At 37.5% G+C, this 23,445-nt stretch overlaps 1 protein-coding gene across 1 annotated transcript in view; it reads right to left on the reverse strand.

Annotated features, from left to right (window-relative positions):
* LOC139315039 (complement factor H-like) overlaps nt 1–23,445 on the reverse strand; it is a gene marked incomplete at its 3' end in the record, with an annotated part of 58,181 nt that extends 34,736 nt beyond the window's left edge. Inside the window, 6 exon segments of the mRNA XM_070941062.1 lie at nt 8,318–8,497; nt 10,144–10,350; nt 10,604–10,786; nt 13,809–13,997; nt 21,382–21,555; nt 23,369–23,445. Coding sequence (XP_070797163.1) covers nt 8,318–8,497; nt 10,144–10,350; nt 10,604–10,786; nt 13,809–13,997; nt 21,382–21,555; nt 23,369–23,432 — 997 coding nt within the window.

A 23,445-nucleotide genomic window follows, 5' to 3' on the forward strand; every position in this document is an offset into this window, starting at 1 on the left:
CTTTCAATGTTAAAACCTCCTGCCCCTGCACTTGAAGTTTATTTTTAAAAGTGACTTGTAAGATTTCTTGTTGTAAAATAAACTACAATGTCTCTTGGTAGATATTTCTGTCTGGCCATCCATGAATTGACATGATAAATTTTGTCAATTTGCCATTCAAAATTTGCTTTTTGATCTCCCATTATCTGTGCAAATGCTTCTGAAAAGATCTCTCTCAAATTCTCTTGCTTATTTTCCTTGAGGCCTCTTATTCTTAGAGCAAATTCCATGTCTCTATATTGTATCATTATCACATCAGCCTCTACTCTTTCCATCTTGCCCTGGACCTCCCCCATTTTATTTTCAAGGTTCTCATTAGACTGCTTAATTTCTTCCACTTTTTTATCTATTGCTTCAATATGTCCAGCCAATCCTTGTACTGCCAAGATAATATCTTCTCTAATTTCTTGGTTTCGTTTTTGGATAGTCTCTTTGACTTGCTCAATTTCTTCAGCAACCTCACGTGTTTGCTCCTGAAACATTGAAACAATTTTTTTTCTATATCAGAAGCTTGTGTTTTGAGGGCTTCCTGCAACATTTCAAGTGTTAATATTGTTGATTCCGTTGGAACAGAGAGAGATTGCAATCTGGACATTTGAGCTGGCGAAGACCCAGCACTTTTGGGGACAATAGCCTTAATTTGTTTTGAAGCCATCTTTAGTTTCCAATTTAAATTTACTCAGCTGCCAGAACAATAGATCCACCAAATCCAAAAATCAGTCTTTTAGTAATTCTTTAATCTTCTCCTTTTTTTAAAAAAAAGCACAAATCTCTAATTTTGCACAGGGGCTGCCCTCGCTGAGAAAAAAAAACTTTCCTTTTTAACTTTCACTTTCACGCCCCATTAAAGCTCAATCGCCATCTTGATTTCACTTTCTCCCCTTAATAAGTCAGAAGGAAGTAATACACATTTGGAGTTAAAGTTCAGTACTTGCAGTTCTAATCTCTCCTGAGTTTGCTCAGCCTGCTTCTGAATGATGTTTAATCCAAGCGTTGTTTGCAGGGGTGGTCGTGGTGTCTTATTCTGCTTAAAGCAGAAACATCCCAGATCCGGAGCTCTGTCGGGCTTCCAGGGAGCTCTCACCCTTCGAGCCCCAGAATTGTTCCTGGTGCTCCTTGGGGAGCTCTACCTATGCCCGTCTGCTCTCTTCCTCCCCTTTCCCAGAGAGAAAGTTTTCAAGCCACTAGACAGCTGATTTGCGCTGTTCTAGCGGCTTTACGAGATCGCGGGGCTGGCGCTCAGAAGAAGAGTGTCCTCGGTGCCTGCGGTGCCACCGGAAGTCCCTAGACTTGTGGACTTCAACTCCCAGCAAAGCTGGCTGAGGAATTCTAGGAGTTGAAGTCCACAAGTCTTAAAGTTGCCAAGGTTGGAGACCCTGTTCTATTGGGTAAGTTTTTCCCCCCTTTGGGAGCTTTAAAAAAAAATAGTTAATTGGGGGGTTTTTTAGTTGTTCTTTTTTTTAGACCTAGCCATTTAAAGTTTAGGAAGTTTTAAATTTAGCTGCTATTATATAAAAATAAAAATAAAATAAAATAAAATAATATTTGTGCAGCTTTCTGAGATTTGGTGTGTTTCTGTAGTGTTTCACTCTAACTACACAAGCACACAAAATCTCACAAAGCTGTATGTGGAATTTTGTGTGTATAAAGTGTGAAAGTTGGTTTTTTGGGCTTTTTGTGGCTGTGTGAGGTTCCTGCTTGTTGCGGGGCCATTTTGGGTCTAGCACAGCTGCTTTTACATTGTGGGTGAGCCAGTTGTGTTGTGTTGTATGTGTGTAAAGTGTGAAAGTTGGTTTTTTGGGCTTTTTGTGGCTGTGTGAGGTTCCTGCTTGTTGCGGGGCCATTTTGGGTCTAGCACAGCTGCTTTTACATTGTGGGTGAGCCAGTTGTGTTGTGTTGTATGTGTGTAAAGTGTGAAAGTTGTTTTTTTTGGGGCTTTTTGTGGCTATGTGAGGTTCCTGCTTGTTGCAGGGCCATTTTGAGTCTAGCACAGCTGCTTTTACATTATGGGTGAGCCAGTTGTGTTGTGTTGTGTTTTGTAGGTTAAAAAAGGGCAAAGAAGTGACATTGACTTGGTCACGCCCACCCAGTCACCTTACCACCAAGCCCCGCCCACTAATTAAGCCACGCCCACAGAACCGGTAGCAAAAAAATTTAGATTTCACCCCTGGTTTGTTGGTAGTATGGGAAAGACTAGACTGTGCAGAAATGAATAAATTAACTTTAAGAATAAGAGATAAAGAGGAATCAGTGTGTTTCAAGACATGGGGAAGATTTTATATATGGTTAGAAAAGAAATATGAAGATAAGAGGATAGATAAATGATTTAGATAATAGAACGTTAAACGAGGGAGAGGATAAAAAAGAAATAGAAATCCAGATGACACCAGAGTAAATGAAAAAGGAGGATGGGAGGGGGGAAAAGAAAGAAGATAATAATAATAAATGTACAATTATGATGATAGCACTGATAGATAGAATAAATCTGAAAAGAAATTGAAAGAAAGTATATACTATTAGAATACAGGAGTTGCTCAGATACCAAACAAGAAGAATATTCCACAGCAAAGAAGATAGAAAGGAGAGAGGAGTAGAAGAGGAGAGGGTAGGAAGAGGAGAGGGAGGGAGAGGAAGAAAAGGAAAAGGAGAGGAAGGAAGGGTAGGGGATAGGAGTAGGAGAGAAGGGGAGAAGGGGAAAAAAAGAGAGGAGTGGGGGAAAGGAAGGGGAAGTAGGATGAGGTAGGAGAGGAGGAAGGAGAAAGTAGGAGAGGAGAGGAGGGAGGGAAGGGAAAGAGGACAAAAAGAAGGTTTGTTGCGAAATGAGGGAAGAAAGGGTAGAAGAGCAACTCTGAATGTAATTAAAATGCTTTATTTTAATGCTTTCTTTACGGAAAGCATGTATATGTATGATTAATTATGTATAAGAAAAATGTACATTTTATATTATGTGTATAAGAAATAAAACTGAAAAACTTTTCCAAAAAAAAAAAAAACTCTGGGTCCTCATTTTACTGACCTCAGAAGGCTGAGTTAACCTCGAGCTGATCAGATTCAAACTCCTGGCAGTGAGCAGTGAGAATTTTAATCAGTCCACACCTCTAAATGGAGATAATCAATTGATGCAACTTCCAGCTACTCCCATAATTTGGTCCTGAATACAGAGTCAAAAGCTGCTTCAAGATCAATGAGGGCAGCATACAATGATACCACATTGTTGGCTGAATATTTTTTAATCAGTGCTATAGGACAAAACATTGGTGCCCATATCTTCTCTAAAACCAGCTTCCTTCATCTCTTTTCCTTTCTTAAAGACTGGGACAAAATGAATATCTTATCGAGACTGTTGTACTTGTTCCAAACAATTCCAATAAAGCTAGAAAGATAATATTTCAAGGAATTAAATAGAATGGTAACCAAATTTATATGGCAAGGCAGAAAGGCAAGGATTAGGTTGAAATTAATGCAAGACTCTATCAATAGAGGAGGTTTTGGGCTGACAAACTATACTATCAAGCAGCTGCCCTTACCTGGCTAAAAGAATGGATAATCCTGAGACATAGACGATTACTTGTACTGTAGGGACACGACTTACAACTGGGGTGGCATGCCTTTCTATGACATGAGAAATATAAAGCACATACAGGTGAAACTCGAAAAATTAGAATATCGTGCAAAAGTTCATTTATTTCAGTAATGCACCTTAAAAGGTGAAACTAATATATGAGATAGACTCATTACATGCAAAGCGAGATAGTTCAAGCCTTGATTTGTCGTAATTTTGATGATTATGGCTTACAGCTCATGAAAATCCCAAATTCACAATTTCAGAAAATTAGAATATTACATGAAATCAATAAAACAAGGATTGTACATAGAACAATAGCGGACCTCTGAAAAGTATAAGCATGCATATGTACTCAGTACTTGGTTTGGGCCCCTTTTGTATTAATTACTGCCTCAATGCGGCGTGGCATGGATGCTATCAGCCTGTGGCACTGCTGAGGTGTTATGGAAGACCAGGATGCTTCAATAGCGGCCTTCAGCTCTTCTGCATTGTTCGGTCTCATGTCTCTCATCTTTCTCTTGGCAATGCCCCATAGCTTCTCTATGGGGTTCAGATCAGGTGAGCTTGCTGGCCAATCAAGCACAGTAATCCCATGGTCATTGAACCAGGTTTTGGTATTTTTGGCAGTGTGAGCAGGTGCCAAGTCCTGCTGGAAAATGAAGTCAGCATCCCCATAAAGCTCATCTGTGGAAGGAAGCCTGAAGTGCTCCAAAATCTCCTGGTAGATGGCTGCGTTGACCCTGGACTTAATGAAGCACAGTAGACCAACACCAGCAGGTGACATTTTTTGTATTTGTATTTTGTATTTTATTGAATTTGTATACCGCCCTACTCCCGAAGGACTCAGGGCGGTGAACAGCCATAGAATAAAACATATAAATACAAAATATAAAATAGATTAAAACGAATTAAATAATTTGGCTGAACAAATTTAAAACCCCAATAATTTAAAACCAGATTTAAAATTTCCATTTAAAAGAGGAAAGACATGGCTCCCCAAATCAACACAGACTGTGGAAACTTCACACTGGACTTCAAGCATCTTGCATTCTTCCTCCAGACTCTGGGTCCTTGGTTTCCAAATGAGATGCAAAAGTTGCTCTCATCAGAAAAGAGGACTTTGGACCACTGAGCAACAGACCAGTTCTTTTTTTCTTTAGCCCAGTAAGACGCTTCTGAAGTTGTTTGTTATTCAGGAGCGGCTTGACAAGAGGAATACGACATTTGAAGCCCATGTCCAGGATCCGTCTATGTGTGGTGGCTCTTGATGCACTGACTCCAGCCTCAGTCCACTCCTTGTGAAAGTCCCCAACACTTTTGAATGGCCTTTTCCTGACAATCCTCTCCAGGCTGTGGTCATCCCTGCTGCTTGTGCACCTTTTTCTTCCACACTTTTCCCTTCCACATAACTTTCTATTCATGTGCTTTGATACAGCACTTTGGGAACATCCAACTTTTTTTGCAATTACCTTTTGAGGCTTTCCCTCCTTATGGAGGGTGTCAATGATGGTTTTCTGCACAACTGTCAGGTCAGCAGTCTTTCCCATGATTTTGATTCCTACTGAACCAGACTGAGAGACCATTTAAAGGCTCAGGAACCCTTTGCAGGTGTTATGGCTTAATTAGCTGATTAGAGTGGGACCCTTTGAGCCTAGAATATTGAACCTTTTCACAATATTCTAATTTTCTAATTTTCTGAGATTGTGAAATTGGGGTTTTCATGAGCTGTAAGCCATAATCATCAAAAGTATGACAAATCAAGGCTTGAACTATCTCGCTTTGCATATAATGAGTCTATCTCATATATATTAGTTTCACCTTTTAAGTTGCATTACTGAAATAAATGAACTTTTGCACGATATTCTAATTTTTCGAGTTTCACCTGTAAATACTTTCAGGGACACTACATTAGAAATGTCCTACTCTCAGTATGGGCAAAAATCAAGGAAAAACATTACTTGAAAATGCCAGTCTGGCTCTCCACGATGGAGGCACTAACATACCCAAATGTGATGGACATGGGAAAAATTGTAAGGTACAAAGATATTTCAAATGAGAAGGGGGAATTGAAAAACAAACAGTAATTGAATAACCAAGGGATAAATTTAGCATGGTGGCCGCATCCACAGATACAATCTAGATACCATAAAGATGCCAAAATGTATGAATTTTTTAAAAGAACCAACAGGGTTGGATCAAATTTTAACAGGACCAGAGGATAAGCTGATTGAAATTTTTTATAATTATTTATTGACTATTAGAATGGAAGAGGAGCAAGTAAAAGAAACGATGAAAGCATGGGCTAAAAATTTTGGGTATTCCATAGAATTGGATAAATGGCAAAAGTTGTGGGACAGAAACTATAAATTGACATTGTCCACTGCATATAAAGAAAATTTATACAAAATGTTTTATAGATGGTACTTCCCACCAGCAAGATTAGCCAGAATGTTTAAGTGCTGGAAGTGCAACCAAATCCTGGGCACGTATTACCACATATGGTGGACATGTTCAAAAGCAAAAAAATACTGGACTAAAATACAAACCTGGCTAGAAAAAATGATACGGTACCTTCCGCCGTGCCCTTAAAACCTTCTTTTTCCAGCAAGCCGGGCTGGCCTAATTTTTTTTAAGTGTTTTTAATTGTTTTGTTTATCGTTTTTAATTAATGGGGCCAAATTTATATACATCTTTTTAATTGTATTTTAATATTTGTACTTGATGTTTTTTCTTGGCTGTTCACTGCCCTGAGTCCTCAGGGAGAAGGGCGGTATACAAATTCAAAATAAAATAAATAAATAAAATAAAAATAAAGGAACATATAAATTTAAAACCAGAAATATTCCTGTTGGGCAGCATACTTGACAATATAGTAAAAGAAACACATATTTAATAGTACATATGTTAACAGAATCATGCTCGCACAACATTGGAAGGGCGAGGAGATCCCCACAGAAGAAAAGATAACAAAAATTTTAGAATGTGCTGAAATGAATAAACTAATATTTGAAATTAAAGAAAAGGAAGACACTGAACATTTTGAGGTATGGGATCTGTCCTATCGATAGTTAAATAAGAGAAACAGGAGTTAGAATCTCGAAGATTACAAGAGAAAGATTAATCTCACTATTAGGGTTGTTTACTGTAATTTATTAATTTTTGATTATTTTTGATTAGTATTACTAATTATGTATTAATGTTATGAGGGAAAAGCACTGTTATTATGAAACTACTATTAGAAAATACTATTATGATTAAGATGAATATTACTCTAAAGAACTGTAACCAGAGAATATACTGTATATATGGATTTTGAACATGTTGCTCTTTTTTATCTATAATAATAATAATAATAATAATAATAATAATAATAATAATAATAATAATAATAATAATAATAATAAAATAAAAAAAAAAAAGACTGGGACTATAATTGCCAGGCCCTAGGCTCAGATTGTAGGGTCCACCATGTTCCAAGCCCCATTTTTGGAATCAGAAAGGGGATCACGGGTCTGCCACCCAAAAATGCTTTCCTTCCCGATTCCAAAAACGGGGCATGCAGAGGCAAAAAAAAGTGCATCGCGTTTCAGGCAGCAGATCTGGCCAGGAGGAAAGAGAAGGTGAGTCTGCTGAGAAGGAGGAGGAGGGCGTGCGGCTCTGCAATGTGCATTGGGGAGGAAAGCATTTTCAGGTGGCAGCGCAGCAATCCCCTCCCCAAATCCAAAAATAGTTCTCAGTTCCCCGATGCACATTGCAGGGGAACCAGCCACCGCCTGAAACATGGCTCTGTGAATTGCATTGGGGAATCGGGCCAACGAGTGATGGGGGCTGGAAAGGAGGGACGTTTCACTTTAGGAGCTCTCTCTCAGCTCGGCTTCTGGGTGCAGAGAGGGCTCAGGTAGTTGTGGTGGCAGCGGCTCCTCACATCGCTGGGGCGTGAAGTCATCACGGCCATTGTCTGCCCTGAGCGGCCCACTGAGCGGCCAGAGGGGGAACCAGCCACAAACCATGGGGCCCGTCTTGTTTGCTGAAGCTGCCGTGCAGATGACCCCCCCGAGCCATCCCAAAGAGGTTCGTTCCTCAGGCTGTGCCCTGACCCAGATCCCTGCCACCTGGAACCGCCTAAAAATGCAACACACGGAGCCCAAAAATATCTGAAGGGTGGGAACAGGTGGGTGGGTAGAGCTACATTCGGACCCGACGGTGGGTTTCAAATTTTTTTACTACCAGTTCTGTGGGTGTGGCTTGGTGGGTGTGGCTTGGGGAAGTATACTGTAAAATCTCCATTCCGTCCCCAATCTAGGGGAAGATTACTGCAAAATCCCCATTTCCTCCTGATCAGCTGGGACTTGGGAAGCAGAGAATAGATGGAGGCGGGGCCAGTCAGAATTTTTACTACCGGTTCTCCGAACTACTCAAAATTTTTGCTATCGGTTCTCCAGAACTGGTCAGAACCTGCTGAAAGCCACCTCTGATTCGGACTATAAGACACACCCAGATTTTCACCTTCTTTTGGGGGGTAAAAAGGTGTGTCTTATACTCTGAAAAATACATTTTATATATATGTAAATGCTGTTAAAATGCTCTGGATGAAATATGTCCCTTTGGTAGAAAACTTGAAAATCATGTAAAATAGTATTAAAAAGTACACTTGTACAGAGTTAAATAATCAGCCATTCTACAATCATAGTAATGTACACTAGTTCTACTTACTGATACATTTTGGTGGAGGTGACCATCCATTCTTTGTGCATTCAACCACCTTTTCTCCATTATCTGGTTCAAAGGTAAATCCACTGTCACATTGAATCCGAATTAGATCACCATCATGATATATAGTTCTTTGAGGTCGGAAAATACCATTAGATATTATTGGAGAGTTGCATGAAATTTCTAGAGAAAATAAACCATATATTATATGAAAAGGGAAAACTCATATCGGATTGTAGACATTGCTTTTCATAAGCATAGAAAACAATATCATTACTATTTTTAATATCTATATAGCACCACAAGAACATATTAATCAATAGACATACATACTGATGGGCACAACTAATTTAAAACTGCCAGTATCTAAAATCATAGTCATCTTAATAGCCTTGTATTTATTTGAAAGATCAAAAATAAATTCAGAAAGTTGTTGTAATTATTCTTCCCCTTCACTTTGGTTTTGAATTGAAATATAAAGCTACAGTTTGATGGAAGATTTGAAGATTGGGGCAGATTTCCTGGAGAAAATCAATCTTTGTGATTGCTGAGAGTTGATATCAACTTCTTAGAATGTAATTAAACAATTAATTAGCTCTTCCTGAAATTGCCCTGGGGATACCATCAAAACATCAATTGGTCTGGAATTCAATATCCTGTATGCTCAGTGTATACGTTTAGTTCTGCTATGTTACATCACTGCTGCAGGAGCTGCACTGGCTACCAATATACCTCTGAGTGCAATCCAAAGTGTTGGACATGACTTTTAAAGTTGGTTATAGCTCAAGCGTATGACAAGTATGACACTGAATTTTCCAAATAACCATGGTTTGTCTAACCTGGATGGCAAGACAACTAAGAGTCTCCAGCTTTCAGGTTACTCAGGGAGTAATATCACATCTTCTCTTTGCAGCTCCCCTCCTTGGAAACAGCTGCTCTAAGTTGAGTATGACAGCCACTCTGCTGATCTTCTTGAAGCCAGTAGAACCACAGGCAGTTTTGTCTATATGAGTGCATTTTTCTTATGATTTGATTTTAGTCATATTATTGAATTTTGTATTATTTTATTGCTTATTTTAATATCTGTAAACTGCCTAGAATCCACAAGGATAATCATAGTAAAGAAATGGCATGTATGCATAAACAAACCAACATCTCCACGAAGTTCTTCTGATACCTGTGGTGGAACTGCTGGTTCTGGGAAAGGTGGAACTGCTAAACTGTCCCTCATTAGACATTCACTACTCCACTAGTCCCAAGATCAAATGCAAAGCAATGTTCTCTAGCAGTAACTAAAAAAGTTCCTATATTCTTGCTAGCAACTAGATTGGAATTTCTTTTGGTATTGGTGTTTAGATTTTGGTTTATAAATTCCTTAAAAACAGAAATATGTAGTAAGTCACGTATGGAGTTTACTGCAGCAAAACGAATTACTGTACCATTCAATGATATAAAAATATTGCTATGTGCATATATTACCTTACATTGATGAACAATTCTCAAGGGTACAATGTGGCAGTTATTGCAATAATTTAGCCATGAAATGGCCATAGGTGTGTCTTTCATTGCACTACTCCCTCTCCAGCAATCTGCAGTCTTTCAGGTTTCTCCTATTTCAACTGCATCCCAAGAGTTTCCATTGGGCCCTTGCAGAATGGAAAAGTGCAGTCCAGGGAGGTTTCAGAGAGATAAAAATATCTGCCCCAGTAAAGGACATATGTAAATGATTGTGGTTTATTCCCGCTCTAATGATAAATAGGCTCAAACTGAAGTGCTTTGGCTGTGGATTGGTGATAGCAGGATTATAAAATTAAGCTTTTTAAAGTCACCTTTGCATTTAGGAATCACTGGTGGTGTCCCATCACAATGGATTACAAAAACCGATTGGGAAGAATTTGCTGCCAGGACATATCCTGTTCTACAGGTGAGCTCAATAGAATGACCATGTTGCACAAAGATATTTTCAGGTGCATCGATTTCATCTTTAACTTCTATCTTCTGGCTTTCCAGTTCAGTCCTGGGGATCATACAGGGATCTGACATGAGAAAGAAAGGAAATTCTGTCAGGATCCAAATGCATCATATTATCATTGCAAAATGCTAATAGTAGAATTTAGCTTTCATCTACTAGCTACTTCACCTCAGACACAGAAATGAGATCGAATATAAAGGAGAGCTGATTCAGGCAAGCCCAATTAGATGATTTTTAAGCAAGACAGAAAGAAGGCAGTGAATTTTAATGATTAGAAATGTTATGAAAATTGAATGAAGATTTTCTTTTCTACTTACCAAGGCAATTGGGCACCTTTGTCCAGGTCCCATTGTTACAAAAAGATCTGTTCTGGCCCTCCAGGGCATAATATGTTTGGCACCTGAATTCTACTGAAGAGCCAGATCTGTACTGCTTCTCAGATAAAGTAGTAATGTCTCCGTTCTCAGTCCTGGGTGGACCACTGCAGTTTTTTCCTCTCTCTATTAAATAGAAAAAACCAATAGGCCAGGAAATGTTAGCTGGAGTTGCTGACATTCCTTAAAATAACAATTACAAAAAAAATGGTTTAAAATTATTATTATTTTAAATTTTTCATAAGTTATTACTTACTTAAGTATTGTGAAATTCAGAATAAAAACACAATCTACACCAGGGGTGAAATCTAAATTTTTTTGCTACCGGTTCTGTGGGTGTGGCTTAATTAGTGGGCAGGGCTTGGTGGTAAGGTGACTGGATGGGCGTGGCCAAGTCAATGTCACTTCTTTGCCCTTTTTTAACCTACAAAACACAACACAACACAACTGCTCACCCACAATGTAAAAGCATGTGTGCCAGACCCAAAATGGCCCCTGCAACAAGCAGGAACCTCACACAGCCACAAAAAGCCCAAAAACCCAACTTTCACACATCACACACACAAAATTCCACATACAGCTTTGTGAGATTTTGTGTGCTTGTGTAGTTAGAGTGGAACACTACAGAAACACACTAAATCTCAGAAAGCTGCACAAATATTATTTTATTTTAATTTATTTTTATTTTTGTATAAAAGCAGCTAAATTTAAAACTTCCTAAACTTTAAATGGCTAGGTCTAAAAAAAGAACAACTAAAAAAAAACCCAATTAACTATTTTTTTTAAAGCTCCCAAAGGGGAAAAAAACTTACCCAATAGAACAGGGGTCTCGCAACTTTAAGACTTGTGGATTTCAACTCCCAGAATCCTCAGCCAGCTTTGCTGGGAGTTGAAGTCCACAAGTCTAAGCAGGAAGGCAGGCAGGCAGATAGAGCTGCTCACCGATGAGCTTGATTGCAGGCAGGGAGATTTAGTTGCTTGCTGATGCAATGGATTGTAGGTATTACAGCAAGCGAAGCAAGGCAGGCATTGCGACCAGCAGCTAAGGTAAGCAATCTGGAGGCTGGGGAGGGGGAGGGGGAGCGATTTTTGCTACCGGTTAGAAGGCAACTCAGCTGGGATCGTCAGAGCTTGGCTCGTCAGAGCCATTTAAAGGGAAAAAAAGGCTCTGATGATCACACGGCTCAGCTGGGCATGGGGGGTGGGGGCAGGGATTTTTGCTACTGGTTCTCCAAACTGCCTGCTGCCATCGCTACCTACTCGCCCGAGCCGGTCCGAACCAGGAGGATTTCACCCCTGATCTACACCTCAATAGAGCACAAATGCACCTAAATGTTCATGACCACTTTTTTTTTTTTTTTTGCTATACATTGATACATAGAGCATCGATTTTGCTCTATGTTGTCCAAGATCTTGACAGAAATATATGATGTAATAGTATGTAGAAATGATCTCAGGACAAAGGGAAAAGAAATGCAGCCAAGGGAACCATCAGATAAAAGGCAACTTAGCCCTTGCCTGGAACAGACAGGGCAAGTGGTTGAGAAGAGACCCTCCCAGTTTCAAGGGCTGTAAAGGACACAGGGGGGAAAGAATGTGCTTTAGGATTGCAGGATTCTATTAATGTAACTCTATAGAAAATTAGAATTAGCTAATCTGATCATTCATCCTGTCTGGGTCTACCTTGCAACTCTGACACATAATGATTCTCCATTAAAGACCGTAAAGGATAATATTCAGTTAAATTAATTATTACACATAGATAGTAGTGCAAATAACTGCATAGTAATATCAGTATTATATAATTGCTCATTCCATTGGAAAAAAATAAATTAACTTTTACTTTTACAGGATCTGTAATGCTCTGGCCCTCTTATGTAGATATTTCCAGCTTTATATTTTGTTGTTTCACTTGTTTTAAACAACATGCTAACAATTTATCTGCTTATTCAATTTACATCACTTTCCAATTATTTTATAAATATGTTTCTTAGGAGAAATAGTTCTATCAGATTGAAAATGCACAAGATTTAGACTTCCACCTACAAATAACAATAGCACCTCACAATGCTATTCACACTGCTTCACAGTGCTTTACAGACCTCTCTTGGACTGAAGGGGTTTTAGAGGGGATTTTAATGGTTTTTATAGTTTTATAGTTTTATTGTGTATTTTTAAAGGAAGGATTGGACTGTATGTGTTTTATTGTTGTGAGCTGCCCTGAGTCCTTTTGAAGATAAGGCGGCATATAAATCCAAATAATAAATAAATAAATAAATAAATAAATAAATAAAAAAAATAAAAAAATAAAATAAAATAAAATAAAATAAAATAATAAAATCTCTAAGCAGTTTACTGAGTCAGCATATTGCTCCCAACAATCTGGCTCCTCATTTTACCGACCTCAGAAGGATGGAAGGCTGAGTCAACCTTGAGCCGGTGAGAATCGAACTGCCAAACTGCTGGCAGTTGGCAGTCAGCAGAAATAGCCTAAAGTACTACATTCTAACCATTATGCCACCATGGCTCTTATAAATGACGATGAAGGGACCGAGTGACAATTTTAAAAAATATCTTCTGGACTAATTTTTTGTAGAGCTACAAAAATTATCATAACAATCTGAAAATTCAATGTCTTCAAACAAAGAAAAATAAAATATCCTTCATCACCCAAACCTATGGAATTATTAATTAAATAATAATACCAGTCAGATCAATATTAACATGACTATATGATTAATTCATCCAAGCAATTTCAAACAAAAGAGATTTTGCATCATGCAAAATATGGGGCTCCTTTAATGATATGACATAAACTTATTTTTATACAACCTTTGCAATTTTTGAAACATATTCCTATGTCTACCAATATTATACATATCTTCAACCACATGGAATCATAGTTCTTAGCTGAAGTTCAAGAGTTTGGGAAAATATCATAACATCCTTCCCCAATCTGATATGCTTCAGGTTTCTTGTTTTAGATTACAACTACTAAAATTCTAAACCAAGATGTGAATGATGTCAGTGAAGATTAAATCATTTTTAAAAGAATAGAATTTTAGGAGCAAATGTTCATGTTCGTTATATTAATTATTTTAATCAGTTACAATCCCAGAGGAATCCATCATATTGACAGCATGCTTACCGGAGATACATAACGGGAAATCCATGTAACCGTCAACGCACTTTCTGATTGATGGAACCACAAGCACATATCCTTCATTACACTGAAACTGCAGACTCTGATTACTTTGAATAAGCCGAGCTTTTCTTTGATTCCCAAACACAAACAAGTTTTTTGCTGCTAGCTGTTGTCTTGTGATACTGCAGGGTGCTAAAAAACAGAAAAGAAGGTAGATCTTCTCAAGGGAGGTAATTTATCCATTTGTTTCCCTCTGTTCCATTACAAGAAAATCAACCCAGTTTACCAATCACAATGGATAGTTCCAGGTCAAAATCAAATAAGCCAAATTAGAGCACAATATTAATGATAAACAAGTTATGATTCTGCTATAGTTTTTAGACCTTTCACAGAGGGCTGGCTTGTAGGAGCATGCACAGACAGATGATGATGTTGTTTCTTTCTAGCTAAGAACAAACAGCCCAATTCAGAATCTTCTGCAAAGACATTTTGAGTTGGCTGAGTTGTAATGGAACAAAATTCGAGACAGCTGGAGTGTTACATATTCTGTTGAAATATGATGCAAAATTTCTCAACTTATCTAAGCAGAGAAGATTAGTCCTTGGCTTCCTATATTTCATTTTATTTTTACAATTTTTCCTTTATTGAAGAGGTTAAAATACAAAATCCCAAAGGAAAAAAAATAGAGACAAAACAAAGCCAGACAAAACCATTTTTAAAAAGGTGAATTAAAAAAGGACAAAAACATATATTATCGCCCTAGTTGGATACTGACAAATCTATTGCAACAATAATAACTCCCCCACCCCTTGCAAAGCAGGTCCAAAATTTCTAAACTTGTACATCTATTTGTAACCCAATTGACCTGTGATACATTTCATATATGTTTTTTAAAAAACAATTTAAACAACAGCAAAGTTAAAGTTCAAACCAGTCTGTTAAAAGTATGTTTTGGTATTTACCAGAAATCACCCTGGTCATTATCTCTTGAGTCCAGCGTCAAATGTTTGGTTGTTATAATGTAACCTTTCCTTAGCTTTTTAATTGGGAACTTTCCCAAGAATTGCATCTCATTTCCAAATTTCACAAGTCTCTGTGTAAGGACCTGCACCAACTGTTCCTTCAGGAAAGCTTTAACTGCTTGCTACATTGAGTTTAATCAAAAGAATTTTTACTGAGAGAAAGTGGTTGCAGTAAAGTCAGGCAGAATATGAAGGTCCCATGCAAAGCACAAAGCAATTCTTCCATGATCCCAAAACCCAAACCTCCTGACCAGTTCACCAATGTGATGCCACAGAGATGTTTTGAGAATGCTGAGGTGCTTGGCAGATAACAAGTCACTCTCAGGGCTTGATGGCCTTGGAATCAAGCTGGAACCAGCTGAGAGGGAGTCTGCTCCATCTCTGAAGACAACCCCCCTCCCTGATTCCCAAGCAGTTCAGCAAAAGTGAAAGCATGCAAAAAATGCCAACAAGCCTTCCTTCAACAGAATGGCAGGACATGATGGAGGACCTGACACTCTGTTGTAAATATCTCTGCAACATCCACTGTTGAATAATTCTCCTTAACAACACTGTTGCCGTAATTCGAGGATCGGACTCAATAAAGAATTCAGAATTATAGTATTCAAACAAAGTATTGTTTATTTACAAAAGGCATTCTATATTCACTGAGTGATTGTAGATAGAAGCAAGGAGGAGGAGCGTGCATCCCCTTTTATATCAGTGAGGCGGGATTAGGGAGTAGGAGTGGTTACAGAGGAATACATTAGGAAAGGAAGAATAAATTAACCCTTGGTACTCTATGAGCATATATCTCTTTCATTTAAGAATAAGGCATTTATCCATGACAAATCCCCCTCTAAATGCTGATTCGACATACAACAGTAGTTACATTCAGATTCAGAACAATATAAAAAATGTAATTTTGAAGTTAAATATTTATATTGTTTTGATTGTAAAGGTTTAGTCAGTATATCAGCTATTTGTATTGGTGTTGCTCTTTTGTGTACTGCAGTTTTGTCCTTCCCTTTCTGTTTTATCTTGTGTCTTAATATCTGGTCTTGTTGTTGGGAGTATCTCATTAAGATGTATCTTAGACCAATTGGCCTGTTCGTGAAATACAGCTGTCCTAGAAATTATGAATTTGTTATTTTTGTCAATAAATCTATATCCTTTAGTACCTGTTTCATAGCCCATGAATCTGAGCCTCCTAGATACATTATCTCCCTTACGTCTCAATTGTTTCGGTATATGTACATCTGCTGTAACTCCAAATACATGCATGTGGGCTATCTTGGGTTTTTTACTATACATCAATTCGTAGGGTGTTTTATTTATGACACTAGACCAAAGTCTGTTAAGTGTATAATTGGAATATAATAGTGCTTCTGACCAGAAATGTTTGCCTAAACCAGCATCTTCTAATGTACATCTAATCATGGTTTGTAGTGTCGAGTTTTTTCGTTCCGCTACTCCATTTTGAAAGGCAGAGAAAGGACAAGAGGTGAAATGTAACATCCCTTTGGCTTTTAGCCATTGGGAGAATTCCTTTGACATGAATTCAGATCCTCTGTCTGTCATGATCTGTTTTATTTTTATGTTGTGTTGTGTTTCTACACGTTTATAAAATTCTTTAAACTTTTGAAATGTTTCATCTTTGTGTTTTAAGGTGTAGACAAAGCCATAACGACTATAGTCGTCTACAATAGTAAGAAAATATCGTTTTTTGTATGTAATTGATGGACCAACTAGATCCATATGTACCAGGTTAAAAATATGATTTGATGATCTTGTTGCCTTTTTGGGTCTGGGCTTGGTTCTGAGCTTTGAGGACTTACATACTGAACATTCCAAGTAATTTTTACAGTCTTTTATTTTAACACCTTCAGCATGTTCAATCATTTTTTGTATTACAGGAAAACTGGCATGTCCTAATTTTCTGTGTAATATATGTGCACATTCATCATGAATTGGTTTTCCAATTACTGGTCTTTTGTTAGTATGTGTATTGCTGACAGATATGGTTTCATCATTATGTTCAGGTTCGTGTTCCTCATTGTCACTGTCATTATCATTTTCATTTTCTATGCTAGTGTCATTTTCCATGTTTGAATCAATGTTGTGTAGCCATCTTTCCTCTGTGATTAAATATGGTAAATCTCCTTTGGTAATTATATTACCTATGTTTATTTTGTTTTTCTCTAGAGTTACTTTTCCCTTTGAGAATATTATATTTATGTTAGAGTCCCTGCTTAGCTTTATTGCACTAAGAATGTTGTGAGGTATTTTGGGTATTAATAGAACCCCCTCTATTTTCCCTAGACCTGGTAATTCTACATTTCCTCTTCCAATGACTTGGACTTCCTCTTGATTTGCCAGTTTAATTACAAATTTATCTTCTACGAAGGAAGATAATATTTTCTTATCGTGTGTTGTGTGATTTGTTGCCCCGGAATCAATGAGCCAGGCATTATCCTTTGAGTCTTGGTTTTTGGTTATAGTGTACTTGTCTAATCCATACAATGATCCAGACTTTCTATCTCTTGAGTTATCTCTGCCCCCTCTATGTTCTCTAAAGTTTGGTGAGTTTCTATGTCTGTATCTGTCAATAGATGATTGTCTGTCGTGGTATCTGTTTCTAGTGTCATGTTTTTGTCTTTCCCTAGGAGGTTTTGGACAGTCTCTTCTATAATGTTCTTTGGATCCACAATTATAACATTCAATTGATTCTTGATACCTGTCTTGGAATACTACCCTTTTGGTCTGTCTGTGTTCTTTGTATGTACTGTAGCGGCTTCTTCTCAAATTATCTTCAGCTATTAATCTATTTGATAAACTCTCTATAGATAGATATCCTAAATTAATTGTATCCAAATGTGATATGTAATTGTCCCATGATGAGTCTAATGAATTAATGATAACGCTTTTCATCGTCTGGTCAGATATTATTTCTCCCCTTAAATGAAGTTCTGCTCTAGTTGTGTTTAGTGATAATAAATGTTCACTTATAGTAGTTCCAGGTTTTATCCTGGCTGAGAAAATTTTTTTAGACATTCTCGTTGTGGTTGCCACACTTTCACTATGAAACAGTTTAAACATACAATGAATTATTTCTGAGACAGTTAGATTATGCTTAATACTATGATAGATAGCAGGTGATATACTAGAGATTAGTAAATAAAATGCTCTGTGGTGTAGGCAGTCCAATTTTAGGGTCCATGGTTTTTTAGGAGGGTTAGTTATGAAAAATAATAAATTCTCTTTTAAGAAAAAAACCTGGAGTTGTTGACTCCATTCCTGTAAATTAATACCATCTATTCTCAATTTTGGAAAATCATTAGGCAAGTTTCCAATGTTATTTGTTGCATTACTTACAACTGGAGGCTGTCCATGGTCCTGTATATGCTGATAATTGCAGAATGGTGTAGGTATACTCGTGATTAGTCTGAATGGTTCTCTCTGTTCTTTATTGTCTCTATATTCATCTGGGTGTATTTGCACGTGCACGTTGTTCATTTCGTTCCTGAAGCTGTCAGGAGAGGTTCTCGTCACTGTAGCTCCCTCGTAGTGTTCTTCCTCTGATGACTCGCTCTCTGGTTCGACTTTAGGTGTCCAGGTGATGATCGGGGCTTGCTTCTTTCCATCGTAGTCGTCTTGGTTGAGGCCTCTGGCTCCCGGAAGCATTTGCGGTGTGGGCAAGTACTTGCAAGGCTCTCTGGGTTCGGGCGTTAGTGTTCTTGTCGTTCGGGTTGAAGTGGATAGATGCTGAAACGTTTGCTTGCTTGCTTCTGCATCTTTGCTTTTGGATTGTGCTGTTTGTCTTTTCTTTGCTGTTTGATCAGCTGGTTTTGGTATTTTCGTCGATTTCTTCGATATTTTTAAATTCGGACTGAAAGTTGCAAAAAGTGTTTTCATAGCTGTTTCGATTTGTAGTTCGCTTGGTGTTTCTTCGGTGTCTGTATCAGATTCTTCTAATGAATAGAATTTATTCTTTTTATTTTCATGCTGTGTAAAGCTTTTCGCGCCAGCCATTTTGAACTCTGCTTTCTCATTGGTTCTGAGTTGGCCATTTTGCTGGGCTGGCAAAACCAAGATGGCTGCCATTCAAAATTTTGCGCGGGACCGTTAGTCTTTCTTTTAGTTACACTCTCATCTATAGGTAATTCGCTTACCATTTTGTGGTCTTTAGATTCTGGTGCGTTGGTGTGATTTTCTCTTGCTGCTCCGCTATCTTTTATGATGTCTTGGAGGTTCGCGATGAGATTTTTGTCGTCTTTTTGGCTTTTCAGCAGTCTTAGTATTTCTGATCTGAGCGTGTTGTTTTCTGTCTCGCTCGCTTCTTGGTCGTCGGGTTCATCGATTACCTCTTCGTTGTCTGTAGTGAAGTTTTCAGATTCTCTTGTCATTATAGTTGTAGATTCATCGATCATTTCTTGATCTGTTTCCATTTCTTTGTTGTGTGCCCTGGTGTTGGGTCTTTCTCTTTTGTTTCTGAAGTTTTCTTTCTTTGGCATGTCTGTTTCTTATTGAGTCAGCCAACCATCCTCTGCTACCAGAATGTTGCTGTAATTCGAGGATCGGACTCAATAAAGAATTCAGAATTATAGTATTCAAACAAAGTATTATTTATTTACAGAAGGCATTCTATATTCACTGAGTGATTGTAGATAGAAGCAAGGAGGAGGAGCGTGCATCCCCTTTTATATCAGTGAGGCAGGATTAGGGAGTAGGAGTGGTTACAGAAGAATACATTAGGAAAGGAAGAATAAATTAACCCTTGGTACTCTATGAGCATATATCTCTTTCATTTAAGAATAAGGCATTTATCCATGACAAACACAACATTGCCCTTGCCACAAAGTCTAGTCTATCTTTCATCATATCCATGTCTCAGAATTTCTTATATTCATATTCTTTTCAATCTTTTCTGGCAAATCTATATTTTTTCAATCAAGCACTTCCTTCTTCACATCTTACAGAAACTGTTTGGGTTCCTGTTAGGGTGTGTGTAAAAAGTATTTGTTGCTTGTGCAACGAGCAGAGCAGAAACACACAGGGAAGGAGATAAACGTGCGGCTCGTGTGAGAAAAAATACTTTATATACAAGATAAGAAGCAGTCTCGGTGTAAGTAAAACAGTCCAAGGTCATAAACAGTAATATCAGTCCAGTAAGTATCTTCCCTTACCAAAGCAAACAGACTTTAGTAACTCTTGGTATACAGTACCATATACCAATCTAGTCTAACCCCAGCAGTAGAAAGACGCAGGAAGCAACAGGAGCATTCAGGAACACTCAGGAAGAAGGAACGCTTCTCTGCGCTGCTTATTTATGCACTGTAGCCTAATTACAGGGTTCAGCAAACCCTGATTACGTGGCTCAGTTGTTTCTTAAAGAAACAGATATATTGCCTGACCAACAAGTTAGGAGTAAGCTACAAGCTGAACCTAACAGTTCCAATTCCTCAAATTGTTATTTCCTGCTTTTGGATCTCATCTTGAGTTTGCACAAATGTTATTGATCCATCAATTTTTTGGTTTATATTTTCAAATAAAACTTGTAAGTTATAGCGCATTCTTTTTGCATTTCCTTCCCCAAAAATTATTTCATTTGAAAGCATGAGAAACACTTTCTTTCTCTATTCAAGGACAAGAGCAGCAGATAAACAAATAAGTTGTAACAGCTTTCAAAATGCAAGGCATCCCACACCCCGGGTTAAAGAAAGGAGAATTTTCCCATCAAAAATTAAGAAATAAATAACAACAGCCTAATATCTGGAATCTTTAATTCCCCAATGGGACTAATGTTGGGGAACTGGAGGAAAAGCTACTACCAAGATAAGAGATACACTCCCTCTTTGAAGGAGATGGGCAGTTTAGAAATATGAAGAATAGATGAATTAATGAATGAATCAATCAATCAATCAATCAATCTGAGTCTTAGTCAGAAATATTTTAGTGATGGTATTTTGTCCTCTGAATAATCTTTGGAGAAACTGTACTGAGTTGTTTGATCTTCTGTTATCTCACAGAAAGATAGTCAGAGAGAATATGGGAATGTGATGAATTATCCACAAGGAGGGTGGGATCTAGTTTGTGTACTATTAATACAGAAGAAATGATAGTGCAGGAATCTTGTCAATTTTGCTGAATTAATCCTAATTGCTAGACTCGAATATTTTTCTTCTTCAGAAGTGTAAACATATCAAGCATTCTAATTGGCTGGACTTCATAGCAACAGAATTCACTTTCCTACCTCATTAACCATTGATATTGTATCCATATGTAGCTGAATTCCACAGTTTCTCAGATTCCTAATAAGTGAGCACAAGCTTCCAATTGAATATTATTTAATTATATCAACTGATTTGCTTCCTCATTCAAGCAAATCAGGAAAATGAAACACAGTTCATTTTTCCAGATTTCAAACGAAAAAGCTGACACCAGAACAGTTTTGGCTTCAGTAAAACCTAATTTAAGCTAATTTATTTTTAAAATGGCAGCTGTTATTCTCCTATTGGATGAAATCTGTATTTTCTCCCAGGTCTACACTAGTCAAAGAAAGCATGATGGCTTACCCAAGCATTTTGGTGGATGAGGTGTCCATTCTTGTCCCTTACACTGAATCCATTCAGGTCCTTCCAAGACATAGCCAGGGTTGCACCTGTATTGCACTCGGTCATTTTCCAGATACTTGGCTTTCTCAGTGCTCACAATTTCCCCAAAGTCAACCTCATCTGGTTCGTTACATGCTGAAATTATATTTACATTAAGTTATCTTATCTGCATTGACAAACTTCCTCTTCCTATTTACCCTTATGAGCTGCGAGCTAACCAATTTCCCTCCTAGATAATTAGTTCCCACTTTTGTCTAAAGTAGCAAATGAGTACCTGTTACACACTTAATAGTTCTTGACTAATGACTCATTGTTTAATGACCTTCAAAGTTCCAAAGGGGATACTTACAACTTGGATTTGAAATTCCAGCAGTTGCCCACCCCAATGGTGACATGACCACGTTTTGGTCACTGGGAAACTGGGTTGCATTTATAAACACATGACCTTGTGTTATTACAGTTTTGCCAAAAACCTGCACTGATTCCCAGTTTTTGGCAGACCTCTGCCCATGGCGAATCATTGCTTTTCTTAACAACTATGAATTTGTGTAATGACTACAGTAATTTGCTTAATGGCAAGTACAAAAAGATCATAAAATTGTCATGGGAGTTGACTCACTTTAAGATCATAACAAGTTATGACAGTGATGGGGAGGTTCCACGTGGGTAATAACTCAAGAACTACTTGTAATATGTTAGCTTTTCTTGCTGATGCCTAATCTAAGCAAATCTGGGTATAGGGAGGTAGAGAGAGGTTTTCCCTCTCTCCAAATTTTCCCCCAAAATATCTAATTCTATGGAATTTTGTTCTTGCCAGCACGTTGGTTTACCCTGGTTGGTCCTTTGAGAAATCTTTCTGACAGTTGAATTGGATTTTCATGATTAAACCTTTCTCGGTTGTAATCAATCTGTCTTCTTTCCCTGTATACTTCGTCAGCAACATCTGACCAAAATTTTTAATGCTTCCTTTCCTAGAGATATTAAACCATTGCTTACTAGTATTAACCTTGATATTAATTTCTCAATACATATTATCTATAGTTGTTTCTTTTTATCAGGTCTAAATGCTGCCACACAGATTTTTTTCTGTAGTTTTTAACACTCTCATGTTCTTCCCTTGTTCTTCTTTCTTTAGAAATACATAAATAAGAATGCAAATATACATTTCAAATCCGCCACACTGGGTAGAAACAAGGGAAGAAAATAATTGCCAAATAACTATATCTAACCCTTCACCTAACATATTTGAAAGTAAGAGCCTAATATGAGATAACACTCACTCTACTGATGTGTTATCATTTAATTTTGCAATTATGGAGAAAGGAATGCCTTTTATGTTCTCTGTTGATTGAGGCCAGTTCCAGTTCTCCTCTTCTTTGACTTTTGTAACCATGAAAAAACATTGATAAATATATGATTGGCTCAAATGTATGAATATTACTATGAATATCAACAAATACAGTCTTAGCTTCAATGTCTACTGAAGTCAATATTCAGTAGAAAAAAAAATATTATCCTCATCTTCTTGTGAAGGATATAATCACTGTGAATTTAGACTTCCACTGATTTCTTTGTATTTATCCTGATGTAAACGTATCTCTATAATTTCAAACACTGATTTATGAAGCCTCATCTTAGACATGGTAATCTCTTGGTTATTATCATATCAAGTTCCTTAATAACTGAAACAAAGAGCCTCCAAATGGGCATGACTTTATAATACTGATACAAAGTATTTTGCTATTCACAAATCAATTGCTGAAAAACATTGTATTTGAAAAGAGGATTGGAATTATAAATCTATGACATTATTAAAGAATCTGGCATTACAAATTTCAAGAAAACCACAAGAGAAAAATGAAACTGTTTGCATTTTCTAAAAGTAACTGTCCTTTAATGAATGCAGCAGACACTGTTTTCCCCTTGATTTCTCTTTGTCTTAACTTACCATTTTGAGAAGAGAAGCCTGGCCAGAGAAGAAAAACAGCAACCAGGAACAGCCAGGCCTTCATAGCTCTTCAGGTA

Source organism: Pituophis catenifer, unplaced genomic scaffold (assembly GCF_029215685.1).
Source record: "Pituophis catenifer annectens isolate HBS135680 unplaced genomic scaffold, rPitCat1.0.hap2 SCAF_3, whole genome shotgun sequence".
NCBI classification, from domain to species: Eukaryota; Metazoa; Chordata; class Lepidosauria; order Squamata; family Colubridae; genus Pituophis; species Pituophis catenifer.